Source organism: Biomphalaria glabrata, chromosome 2, assembly GCF_947242115.1.
Source record: "Biomphalaria glabrata chromosome 2, xgBioGlab47.1, whole genome shotgun sequence".
NCBI lineage: Eukaryota > Metazoa > Mollusca > Gastropoda > Planorbidae > Biomphalaria > Biomphalaria glabrata.
This window is the reverse complement of record NC_074712.1, coordinates 39768419-39780681: the sequence shown is the minus strand read 5'-3', so window position 1 is coordinate 39780681 and position 12263 is coordinate 39768419. Positions and strand designations below refer to the sequence as shown.

Sequence of the window (12263 nt, the reverse complement as noted above, 5' to 3'; positions counted from 1 at the left end):
CTCCACTGCGTTTGGGATGGTTGATGGTGATGTCTGCAATATTTGTGTGACCAAACATTGACCAAAATAGACTGGAAAACGTCTGTTGTAGACTGTGAACATAAATAACCAAACAAACAGTAAGAACTTTGAAAAGAGAGAGAGAGAGTGTGTGTTAGAGGAGTAGAGAAAGAGTGAGTGAGTGTGAGTGAGTGTGAGTGAGTGTGAGTGAGTGTGAGTGAGTGTGTGTGTGTGTGTGTGAGTGAGAGTGAGAGTGAGAGTGTGAGAGAGTGAGAGTGAGAGTGAGAGAGTGAAAGAGTGAAAGAGTGAGAGAGTGAGAGAGTGAGAGAGTGAGAGAGTGAGAGAGTGAGAGTGAGAGTGAGAGTGAGAGTGAGAGTGAGAGTGAGAGTGAGAGTGAGAGTGAGAGAGTGAGAGAGTGAGAGAGTGAGAGAGTGAGAGAGTGAGAGAGTGAGAGAGAGAGTGAGAGTGAGAGTGAGAGTGAGAGTGAGAGTGAGAGTGAGAGTGAGAGTGAGAGTGAGAGTGAGAGTGAGAGTGAGAGTGAGAGAGTGAGAGAGTGAGAGAGTGAGAGAGTGAGAGAGTGAGAGAGTGAGAGAGTGAGAGAGTGAGAGGGAGAGGGAGAGAGAGAGAGGGAGAGAGAGAATATCAAGAAACTTGACTATCCAACGTCTACCAAAGTCGTTTACTAAAATGTGTAAGCTATATTCAGATTACTGCTTCAATGATATTTTCCATTATTCAATAGAGTCTTTGGAGGCGCTGTGGTTGAGCGGTAAAGTGATTGGCTTTCGAATCGGGGGTCCCGGGCTCGAATTCTGGTGAAGACTTTTTTTTTAACTTCGGGATCTTAGGGCGCCTCTAAATCCACCCAGCTCTAATGGGTACCTGACATTTCCCCTAGTAAAGGCGGTTGGTCGTTGTGCTGGCCAAATGACACCCTCGTTAACCGTAGGCTACAAACATATGACCCTTACATCATCTGCTCTATTGACCACAAGGTCTGAAAGGGGAACTTTACAAACTCAATATAAATATCTTTATATGTAACTCCATTTACTAAACAGAGATTTGCTAATCTGATAAGAATGTCTAGTTTGTTAGGATTAAATTGTTTGATTTAGTAACTTTGAGAAGCCGAGGAAACCCCTCATTTAGTCAAGTCAGAAAGGGCTATACAAACCCTAGGAGCTTTGGCTGAATGAATCGGTAGCTTTACTAACCCTAGAAAAGCTTTGGCTTAATGAATCGTAAGCTATATTTAGCCTTGGATTGCTTTGGGTAAGTGAATCGTTAGCTATACTAACCCTTAGAATGCTTTGGCTGAATGAATCGTTAGCTATACTAGCCCTCGGAATGCTTTGGCTGAATGAATCGTTAGCTATACTTACCCTTGGAATGCTTTGGCTGAATGAATCGTTAGCTATACTAACCCTTGGAATGCTTTGGCTGAATGAATCGTTAGCTATATTTACCCTTGGAATGCTTTGGCTGAATGAATCGTTAGCTATACTTACCCTTGGAATGCTTTGGCTGAATGAATCGTTAGCTATACTTACCCTTGGAATGCTTTGGCTGAATGAATCGTTAGCTATACTTACCCTTGGAATGCTTTGGCTGAGTGAATCGCCACATCTTTCCCATTCATCTCCATTTTGATTTTCTGGGCTCCATAGTACCAGTACAAATTATGTAGACCCACCATGAAGGCAAATAGGACCTGGCGTAAACAAATTGGACCATTTTGAGATGTGTGTGTCTGATTTCAGGGTAATAAATCACTACCCAGTATGCTATAGAACGTCAGCGAAAGATTATAAATTTGAAAAATTAATTTCATGAAATCTCATAAGAGTAAGGTGCATGAAATGACTATTAATAAGGCTGTGAAATCTCGAACTGTGTGGAGTTTTTGATCTTCCATCGAGCGCCTCTCCAGGTGGCGGATATGAAAATGCTCTCCGGATATGGTACCGGGAAAATAAAATACTACGGGTGGGCCAAAATCAAACCTGCTGCCTTGCAGGAATTGAGGGATCCACAAAGGCTAGGGCACCTTACCCGAAAATAAAGGCAGCTATCCAGAGAGCTGAAAGGGACAGCCCCTCAGATCGTCGTGCGCATGGCTAACAACCCTGTGATACTGTTACGAAAGCTTCTACACACAAGAAAATCCGCACAGATCTCAACGAAAACAACTAGGCCTGGAAACGGACACGATTTTTGTTTTGCGACATGGACCCAAAGGCAGACCCCGAATGCAATGGATGCGGAGGCAGATCTACAACAGCCTGGGGTTAGGGCGTGGAGACGAAAAGCCCAGGAGAGATATGAATGGAGGGATGTGTTGAAGCAGGCCAGAGCCCTCATGGGCTGTAGCTCCAAAGGGATGAATGGATGATGTAAAATCTCGACATGTTATGGTAAATGTAGCCTTTGCATACTACAAGCATTTTTGTTCTAGCGAATTTGTTTTGAGATGGGTTTATAAAACAAACATTTACAGCTAATGTCCTTGTGTTAACATACCACCGTGAGGATACACATTGTGATACACATTTCTATTGTTCAATTAACTTAACACGCATTAGAAATAAAAGTGAATACACTGACAAACAATGAAGGGGAAGTAATTATAACACAAAGAATCAGCACTTACCAGAGTGAACAACACCATGAAGCGAGTGATGTCCCCTATCATTCGCCCCAAAGAGATCTGCAGCGGTCCCAGCACCTCAAAAGCTGGCATCAGCTGAGTAGTCCTGGCAAAGCTGATCACGTTGGCAATGGCAAAGAGCACATCTGAGACTATCTCAGGGTCATATTGTTGCCACTTGAAGCGAGCTGCCAGGATGGAAATACATCTTTTAATACACTAAAATCATTGGCTTTGATGCTTAGAAGTAATGCTTCTCAGCTAGTGCAATGGCATTTCTTCTTCATCCATTTTTAAGTTTTTTTTTTTAAATTCTACTCTACTCAGGGACGGCCCTAAGAATTACGGGGACCTATGCGAAACGGATTTCGCGGGGTCCAGCCTGGCTAGGGATAAGCATGATGTTAAAATTAAGATTTTGTATTAGAAAATACATTCGTCTTGGCAATAACCTTTTATTAAATGAAATGAAAGCTGAACATGCCGTTTTTTTTTAGATCGCGCGTAGGATTAACAGCACAAATGATAATTTATTCTGTTTTTCAGGAGATTTTAATGAGTTTTCAGGATATTTTAATAATTTCAGGAGATTTCCAGGACTTTTATTTTAATATATTTTGCAATTAGGCCTATAGGAGATTTCCAAGAGGCCCTGGAAAATCAGGAGGCTGCGGAAACCCTGTTATTATATAAAAGTTAAAATGGTTTTATTTAATAATGTACAACTAGAGTTATCGCAAGGCCTATGAAAAAGCTGTGCCCACTGCTACCGCATAGGTTGCAGTGGCTTAAATCCGGCCCCGACTCTTGAAAATCTAAGCACAATCTCTTCTCATTCGGTTTTTACTATTAGAACAAACTACATTGCAATTTTTAAAACAATCTGCTAAGAATATCTTACTAATTTCTCACAAGCTTCGTCAAATGTTTATCAGTTTTATCAAAAACATTTCTATCTCATTTTTTTTCAATCTCAAACATTAAGCAACTCGACCAAGACCAGAAGATCAAGTGTATAAAACATTGCAATGTGTGAACACCTATAAAATCTACTCACACGCTTCCATAAAGTAATTGGTTGGAGAATATTTAGTCTCTTGCAAGGACGCAAGAAAAACATCAAACGAGGTAAAATTTCCCTGAAGTAACAAAGCGCTGGCCCTTGCGGTGCCGTTGAAACGTCTGGAGAAAAAATAAACCAAAACCTTCAGGACAATTATATCTGATTGGAAGCAAAGAAAGTGACGATACAGAATAATACAAATCAGAACACAATTAAAATTAGTTTAATACCCTAGTGAGTCAATGATTTTATTTCCTAATTTAATTTGTATTTTTAAGTCTACAAAAATCTAATATATAAAGCAGAATGTAAGGCGTATGCATGTAATGTATGTATGTATGTTCCACATAGAAATCAAAACCGTTTGATCAATCTGGATAAAACTTGGTATAAATGTTCCTTAAATCATGGCGGAGACCGTAGTGTATGTTCAATGTCCTACCCCCCCCCCCCCAACAATACCTAAATTTATCTCTATTAAAGATTAAACTCTTTAACATATCGCTTTAGCCCTCAGGACGCGGGTCAGATTTGGCTAGTTTTTTTTTTGTTTTTTTTTAAAAGATTGTTACAACACGTTGATAATCAAACATCTGAAATACTTTAGTAACGATATGACCGCGCTGAAACTTAGTTCCTAGTAGCACGTGAAAGGAAGCGAGCAGTGTGTCTTGTTACCCCTGATCCAGGACACGAAACAGCTTTCTCTCTTTTTGTCTCTATTTCTCTCTCTCTCGGTCTGTTTTCTTTAACCGCCCTCAATGTCTATAAACATAAAAAAAACTCCGTGTGTGTCTAAATGCGTAACAAACAACTGTGTCTATATACACTAGCAACAACCTATAGACAGTTTTTCATTGTATGTTGGGCAGGCATAAGGTCCAGAAGAAGCATGGAGGAACTTAGAAACCCCTTAACATTGGTGGTGGGAGAAATAAAGGCATTCTAACTTCGACGTTATCTTCTTGAGAGCCTTTTATTGGATACAATAAAATCAACTGACATAATAAAGGATATACAATATAAGATCATGACGAATAAAATCCTTTGAGGAAACATTTCGATATATAGGAATTTATAGAAAAGAAACTAATGTATTTACCTGTCGGCCTCTGTAACTTTCTAGCTGGTATAAAAGAAACTAATGTATTTACCTGTCGGCCTCTGTAACTTTGTAGCTGGTATAAAAGAAACTAATGTATTTACCTGTCGGCCTCTGTAACTTTGTAATTGGTATAAAAGAAACTAATGCACTTACCTGTCGGCCTCTGTAACTTTGTAATTGGTATAAAAGAAACTAATGCACTTACCTGTCGGCCTCTGTAACTTTGTAGCTGGTATAAAATCTTAACACATAGGAAGATAAATACATAGAAAGAACGGCAAAGTCCATGGCATTGTAATAGTCCATGATGTAGGACCTTGCCCCGCAACTGTAGATTTGCTTGCACTCTATCCACAGTAGACCTGGCATTAAACACAGAAACAAGAAATAATAGACATGATACCGATGTACAGTCAAAGAAAACAAAACCCACATAAAGTCTTCTAAAGACAGCTCTAGAATATAAAACCCACAGAATGCCTTCTTAAGGAAGCATTAAAACAGAAAATTAAATCGGAAAGCAGTGGCGTAACAACTAGGGCACGAAGGTGAATATAGACCCCGGCCTACATCCAATTGGGGCCTGCAATTTTCCTCCTAAGTATACATAATAACAATCGTTGATTGTTAGAATTGAAATATGTTAATTCGTACATTTTTTGACTTAGCAACAATTTATATTTTATTTAAAAAATTATTTCTGATATTTAAAAAAATGCGAATAACAAATAGATACAAACATCAGCTTTGTATGGAATCTTTTCAAGGAATATAGCTTAAGACTTATCATTTCAGCGTTTCATAAAAAAGGAACCTAGGATGGCTGCCTGGTCGTGCGGTTTGCGCGCTGGACTGTCGTTTGGATTTATCGATGGTCCAGGATTCAAACCCTACCCGCTCCTATCCCCCGTCGTCCTGCGGGAGGTTTGGACTAGGAAGTAAACTATCTTCAACTCTGAAGGAACATCCGAAATATGTAAAACAAATATTTAACAAACAATTGATTTTAAATAATACAAAGTTATGGAAAATAATAGTTAATAATTAATAGACACAAATAGACACTTGAAAAATACTCTGTTACATATATATACGTGTTTTTTTTAAATATAATTTTTATGTATTGTCTAATATTACGGTATTTACTCAAGTGTTAAAATACATAAATTAATAGTGTAAGTTGACAGTTTCAAAAAATAATTATTATTTTTTGCTTGGTACACGTATTTCCTTTTTTGTAAAATACAGTTAAAATACTGTCTATTTGACGTTAATAGGAATTGTCCGCGGTTAACGAGGGTGTCATGTAGCCAGCACAACGACCAACCGCCTTTACTTTTCCACAACTAAAGTCAGGTACTCATTAGAGTTGGCTGGACTTAGGGGCACCCTGAAAATCCTGAAATTCAAAATCTTAGTCTTCAAAGAGATTCGAACCCAGGACCCCAGGTTCGGAAGTCAAGCGCTTAACCACGCAGCCGCCGCTCCCCCTTGCGTGTTCTTGTATGTTCGAAAGTATAATAGAAAAAAAACAACTAGTTATTCCACTAAAAACTAACAGCCCATGCGGTTAAAGTCCAACTAACCAGAAGTGCCCTATCTGGAAACAATGATCCCGTCTACACTGATGCCCCATCAGTATTAATTAGCGATGGTGCTGAAGGACTCACGTAGAATACACGTGCATGACGACCGCCCTAAGATGAGTGCAGCAACGGCTCATTCTTAGCTAACGATGGACATTGGTAATACTGCTACTGAACTATCAAATCGTTTTGACCAAAGTGTCATTGACTAAAAGTATTACAATAATACAGACCATAGTATTAACTCCGCCTTGTGTGTGTTATTGGAAATGTTTTAAAACTTCGTAGCGAGAACAGTTTGGAAAAAACAAACACTACTGTGCAAACCAAACCTTGACCGTGGTCTTGAAGGATTCTGCACTATCTGCTCAAAAAGCTGCAGATTTTTAGGATTTGGTATGAGCATGGCTCCACGAAATTGGAGTTTGCTGGTACAAGACTCAAAAAGCCTGCGGAGATGAGGAAACCATGGTAGGGCTTCCATGTAGCTAAGACTTTCCATTCCCGACCAAGCAACGACAGCACTGTGTAGAACGGGACACTGTTCGGTTGGTTCATAGTTTGCACAGTTCATGCCAGCCATCGACCCTTACAGGAGGGAGGGGGCACCATCATATTCATGAGACCGAGCCTACGGATCTAGCTACGCCACTGCTAATAATGTAAATAAAAAACCAAGCTACATAAGGAAAATGGCGGGAAATAAAATTACCTAAAACCCAGAAAACAATACAAATTTGTACATTAGTCATGAGTGTGTTAGCTGGCCGTAAGGTTTCTTTTAATAGACTCTGTATCTTTTCTTCTTGAGATAAATGTCCATATCTGGTGCTGTTGACATCTTCTGTTGGACGACAAATATCAGGAGTACAAAGGATTAGAAATGCATTTGGTCTTTTGTCGGTCTGTGGGTAAGTCTGTCTTTGAATAAGTCTTTGGTTAAGTCTGTCTGCGGGTAAGTCTGTCTGCGGACAAGTTTGTATGCGGGTAAGTCTGGCTGTGTGTTTTTAAGTCTGTCTGGGGGTGAGTCTGTCTATTCATCACTTACCTGATCTTGTTATGGCCACATTAGATTCTGTAATACGGAAGGTTGCAGCCGCCAACAGAATCAGAAAACACATGTGTGATGTAGTATGTGTGATGAACTTTGTCACAGGACAGCGCATGACGGCGCCAAACTGGAAGGACAAGAGATCAAAACTTTAAAACTTCTCTTTCATATGTTTCTCTCTAAACTTTTTAAAAGGACTTAGTCTACTGGAGAATTGTTTTATTTCTTTAAAAGGACTTAGTCTACTTGAGATTTGTTCTTATTTCTTTAAAAGGACTGAGTCTACTTGAGATTTGTTCTTATTTCTTTAAAAGGACTGAGTCTACTGGAGATTTGTTCTTATTTCTTTAAAAGGACTGAGTCTACTGGAGATTTGTTTTATTTCTTTAAAAGGACTTAGTCTACTTGAGATTTGTTCTTATCTCTTTAAAAGGACTTAGTCTACTTGAGATTTGTTATTATTTCTTTAAAAGGACTTAGTCTACTGGAGATTTGTTCTTATTTCTTTAAAAGGACTTAGTCTACTGGAGATTTGTTCTTATTTCTTTAAAAGGACTTAGTCTACTGGAGATTTGTTCTTATCTCTCTAAAAGGACTTATTCTACTGGAGATTTGTTCTTATCTCTTTAAAAGGACAGTCTACTGGAGATTTGTTTTATTTCTTTCAAAGGACTTAGTCTACTTGAGATTTGTTCTTATCTCTTCAAAAGGACTTAGTCTACTTGAGATTTGTTCTTATCTCTTCAAAAGGACTTAGTCTACTGGAGATTTGTTCTTATCTCTTTAAAAGGACTTAGTCTACTTGAGATTTGTTCTTATCTCTTCAAAAGAACTTAGTCTACTTGAGATTTGTTCTTATCTCTTCAAAAGGACAGTCTACTTGAGATTTGTTCTTATCTCTTTAAAAGGACAGTCTACTTGAGATTTATTCTTATCTCTTTAAAAGGACAGTCTACTAGAGATTTGTTCTTATCTCTTTAAAAGAACTTAGTCTACTTGAGATTTGTTCTTATCTCTTCAAAAGGACTTAGTCTACTAGAGATTTGTTCTTATCTCTTTAAAAGGACAGTCTACTAGAGATTTGTTCTTATCTCTTTAAAAGGACTTAGTCTACTTGAGATTTGTTCTTATCTCTTTAAAAGGACAGTCTACTAGAGATTTGTTCTTATCTCTTTAAAAGGACTTAGTCTACTTGAGATTTGTTCTTATCTCTTCAAAAGGACTTAGTCTACTTGAGATTTGTTCTTATCTCTTCAAAAGGACTTAGTCTACTAGAGATTTGTTCTTATCTCTTTAAAAGGACAGTCTACTAGAGATTTGTTCTTATCTCTTTAAAAGGACTTAGTCTACTTGAGATTTGTTCTTATCTCTTCAAAAGGACTTAGTCTACTAGAGATTTGTTCTTATCTCTTCAAAAGGACAGTCTACTAGAGATTTGTTCTTATCTCTTCAAAAGGACTTAGTCTACTGGAGATTTGTTCTTATCTCTTCAAAAGGACTTAGTCTACTTGAGATTTGTTCTTATCTCTTTAAAAAGACAGTCTACTTGAGATTTGTTCTTATCTCTTCAAAAGGACTTAGTCTACTTGAGATTTGTTCTTATCTCTTTAAAAGGACAGTCTACTGGAGATTTGTTCTTATCTCTTCAAAAGAACAGTCTACTAAAGATTTGTTCTTATCTCTTCAAAAGGACTTAGTCTACTTGAGATTTGTTCTTATCTCTTTAAAAGGACTTAGTCTACTTGAGATTTGTTCTTATTTCTTTAAAAGGACTTAGTCTACTTGAGATTTGTTCTTATTTCTTTAAAAGGACTTAGTCTACTGGAGATTTGTTCTTATTTCTTTAAAAGGACAGTCTACTTGAGATTTGTTCTTATCTCTTCAAAAGGACAGTCTACTGGAGATATGTTCTTATCTCTTTAAAAGGACTTAGTCTACTGGAGATTTGTTCTTATTTCTTTAAAAGGACTTAGTCTACTGGAGATTTGTTCTTATTTCTTTAAAAGGACTTAGTCTACTGGAGATTTGTTTTATTTCTTTAAAAGGACTTAGTCTACTTGAGATTTGTTCTTATCTCTTCAAAAGGACTTAGTCTACTTAAGATTTGTTATTATCTCTTTTAAAGGACTTAGTCTACTTGAGATTTGTTCTTATTTCTTTAAAAGGACTTAGTCTACTTGAGATTTGTTCTTATTTCTTTAAAAGGACTTAGTCTACTGGAGATTTGTTTTATTTCTTTAAAAGGACTTAGTCTACTGGAGATTTGTTCTTATTTCTTTAAAAGGACAGTCTACTTGAGATTTGTTCTTATCTCTTCAAAAGGACAGTCTACTGGAGATATGTTCTTATCTCTTTAAAAGGACTTAGTCTACTAGAGATTTGTTCTTATCTCTTTAAAAGGACAGTCTACTAGAGATTTGTTCTTATCTCTTTAAAAGGACTTAGTCTACTTGAGATTTGTTCTTATCTCTTCAAAAGGACTTAGTCTACTAGAGATTTGTTCTTATCTCTTCAAAAGGACAGTCTACTAGAGATTTGTTCTTATCTCTTCAAAAGGACTTAGTCTACTGGAGATTTGTTCTTATCTCTTCAAAAGGACTTAGTCTACTTGAGATTTGTTCTTATCTCTTTAAAAAGACAGTCTACTTGAGATTTGTTCTTATCTCTTCAAAAGGACTTAGTCTACTTGAGATTTGTTCTTATCTCTTTAAAAGGACAGTCTACTGGAGATTTGTTCTTATCTCTTCAAAAGAACAGTCTACTAAAGATTTGTTCTTATCTCTTCAAAAGGACTTAGTCTACTTGAGATTTGTTCTTATCTCTTTAAAAGGACTTAGTCTACTTGAGATTTGTTCTTATTTCTTTAAAAGGACTTAGTCTACTTGAGATTTGTTCTTAATTCTTTAAAAGGACTTAGTCTACTTGAAATTTGTTCTTATTTCTTTAAAAGGACTTAGTCTACTGGAGATTTGTTCTTATTTCTTTAAAAGGACAGTCTACTTGAGATTTGTTCTTATCTCTTCAAAAGGACAGTCTACTGGAGATATGTTCTTATCTCTTTAAAAGGACTTAGTCTACTGGAGATTTGTTCTTATTTCTTTAAAAGGACTTAGTCTACTGGAGATTTGTTCTTATTTCTTTAAAAGGACTTAGTCTACTGGAGATTTGTTTTATTTCTTTAAAAGGACTTAGTCTACTTGAGATTTGTTCTTATCTCTTCAAAAGGACTTAGTCTACTTAAGATTTGTTATTATCTCTTTTAAAGGACTTAGTCTACTTGAGATTTGTTCTTATTTCTTTAAAAGGACTTAGTCTACTTGAGATTTGTTCTTATTTCTTTAAAAGGACTTAGTCTACTTGAGATTTGTTCTTATTTCTTTAAAAGGACTTAGTCTACTTAAGATTTGTTCTTATCTCTTCAAAAAGACAGTCTACTTGAGATTTGTTCTTATCTCTTTAAAAGGACTTAGTCTACTGGAGATTTGTTCTTATTTCTTTAAAAGGACTTAGTCTACTGGAGATTTAATCTTATTTCTTTAAAAGGACTTAGTCTACTTGAGATTTGTTATTATTTCTTTAAAAGGACTTAGTCTACTGGAGATTTGTTCTTATTTCTTTAAAAGGACTTAGTCTACTTGAGATTTGTTCTTATCTCTTCAAAAGGACTTAGTCTACTTGAGATTTGTTCTTATCTCTTTAAAAGGACAGTCTACTAGAGATTTGTTCTTATCTCTTCAAAAGGACTTAGTCTACTGGAGATTTGTTCTTATCTCTTCAAAAGGACTTAGTCTACTTGAGATTTGTTATCTCTTTAAAAGGACAGTCTACTAGAGATTTCTTCTTATCTCTTTAAAAGGACTTAGTCTACTTGAGATTTGTTCTTATCTCTTTAAAAGGACAGTCTACTAGAGATTTGTTCTTATCTCTTTAAAAGGACTTAGTCTACTGGAGATTTGTTCTTATTTCTTTAAAAGGACTTAGTCTACTGGAGATTTGTTTTATTTCTTTAAAAGGACTTAGTCTACTTGAGATTTGTTCTTATCTCTTCAAAAGAACTTAGTCTACTTGAGATTTGTTATTATTTCTTTAAAAGGACTTAGTCTACTGGAGATTTGTTCTTATTTCTTTAAAAGGACTTAGTCTACTGGAGATTTGTTCTTATCTCTTTAAAAGGACTTAGTCTACTGGAGATTTGTTCTTATCTCTTTAAAAGGACTTATTCTACTGGAGATTTGTTTTATTTCTTTCAAAGGACTTAGTCTACTTGAGATTTGTTCTTATCTCTTCAAAAGGACTTAGTCTACTTGAGATTTGTTCTTATCTCTTCAAAAGGACTTAGTCTACTGGAGATTTGTTCTTATCTCTTTAAAAGGACTTAGTCTACTTGAGATTTGTTCTTATTTCTTTAAAAGGACAGTCTACTTGAGATTTGTTCTTATCTCTTTAAAAGGACAGTCTACTTGAGATTTGTTCTTATCTCTTTAAAAGGACAGTCTACTAGAGATTTGTTCTTATCTCTTTAAAAGGACTTAGTTTACTTGAGATTTGTTCTTATCTCTTCAAAAGGACTTAGACTACTAGAGATTTGTTCTTATCTCTTTAAAAAGACAGTCTACTAGAGATTTGTTCTTATCTCTTTAAAAGGACTTAGTCTACTTGAGATTTGTTCTTATCTCTTTAAAAGGACTTAGTCTACTTGAGATTTGTTCTTATCTCTTCAAAAGGACTTAGTGTACTTGAGATTTGTTCTTATCTCTTCAAAAGGACTTAGTCTACTTGAGATTTGTTCTTATCTCTTCAAAAGGACC

The 12263-nt window shown here is 36.2% G+C and overlaps 1 protein-coding gene across 2 annotated transcripts in view; it reads right to left on the bottom strand.

Moving 5' to 3' along the window:
• Nucleotides 1–12263, bottom strand: part of LOC106065162 (short transient receptor potential channel 7-like) — a 354560-nt gene that overhangs the window by 26485 nt on the left and 315812 nt on the right. For both annotated transcript variants that reach the window (XM_056020485.1, XM_056020486.1), the window contains 7 exons: nucleotides 7453–7582; nucleotides 7117–7248; nucleotides 5024–5180; nucleotides 3708–3832; nucleotides 2654–2838; nucleotides 1596–1714; nucleotides 1–92 (listed from right to left, as the gene is read on the bottom strand). In XM_056020485.1, coding sequence (XP_055876460.1) covers nucleotides 1–92; nucleotides 1596–1714; nucleotides 2654–2838; nucleotides 3708–3832; nucleotides 5024–5180; nucleotides 7117–7248; nucleotides 7453–7582 — 940 coding nt within the window. The remainder of the gene's footprint in view (nucleotides 93–1595; nucleotides 1715–2653; nucleotides 2839–3707; nucleotides 3833–5023; nucleotides 5181–7116; nucleotides 7249–7452; nucleotides 7583–12263) is intronic.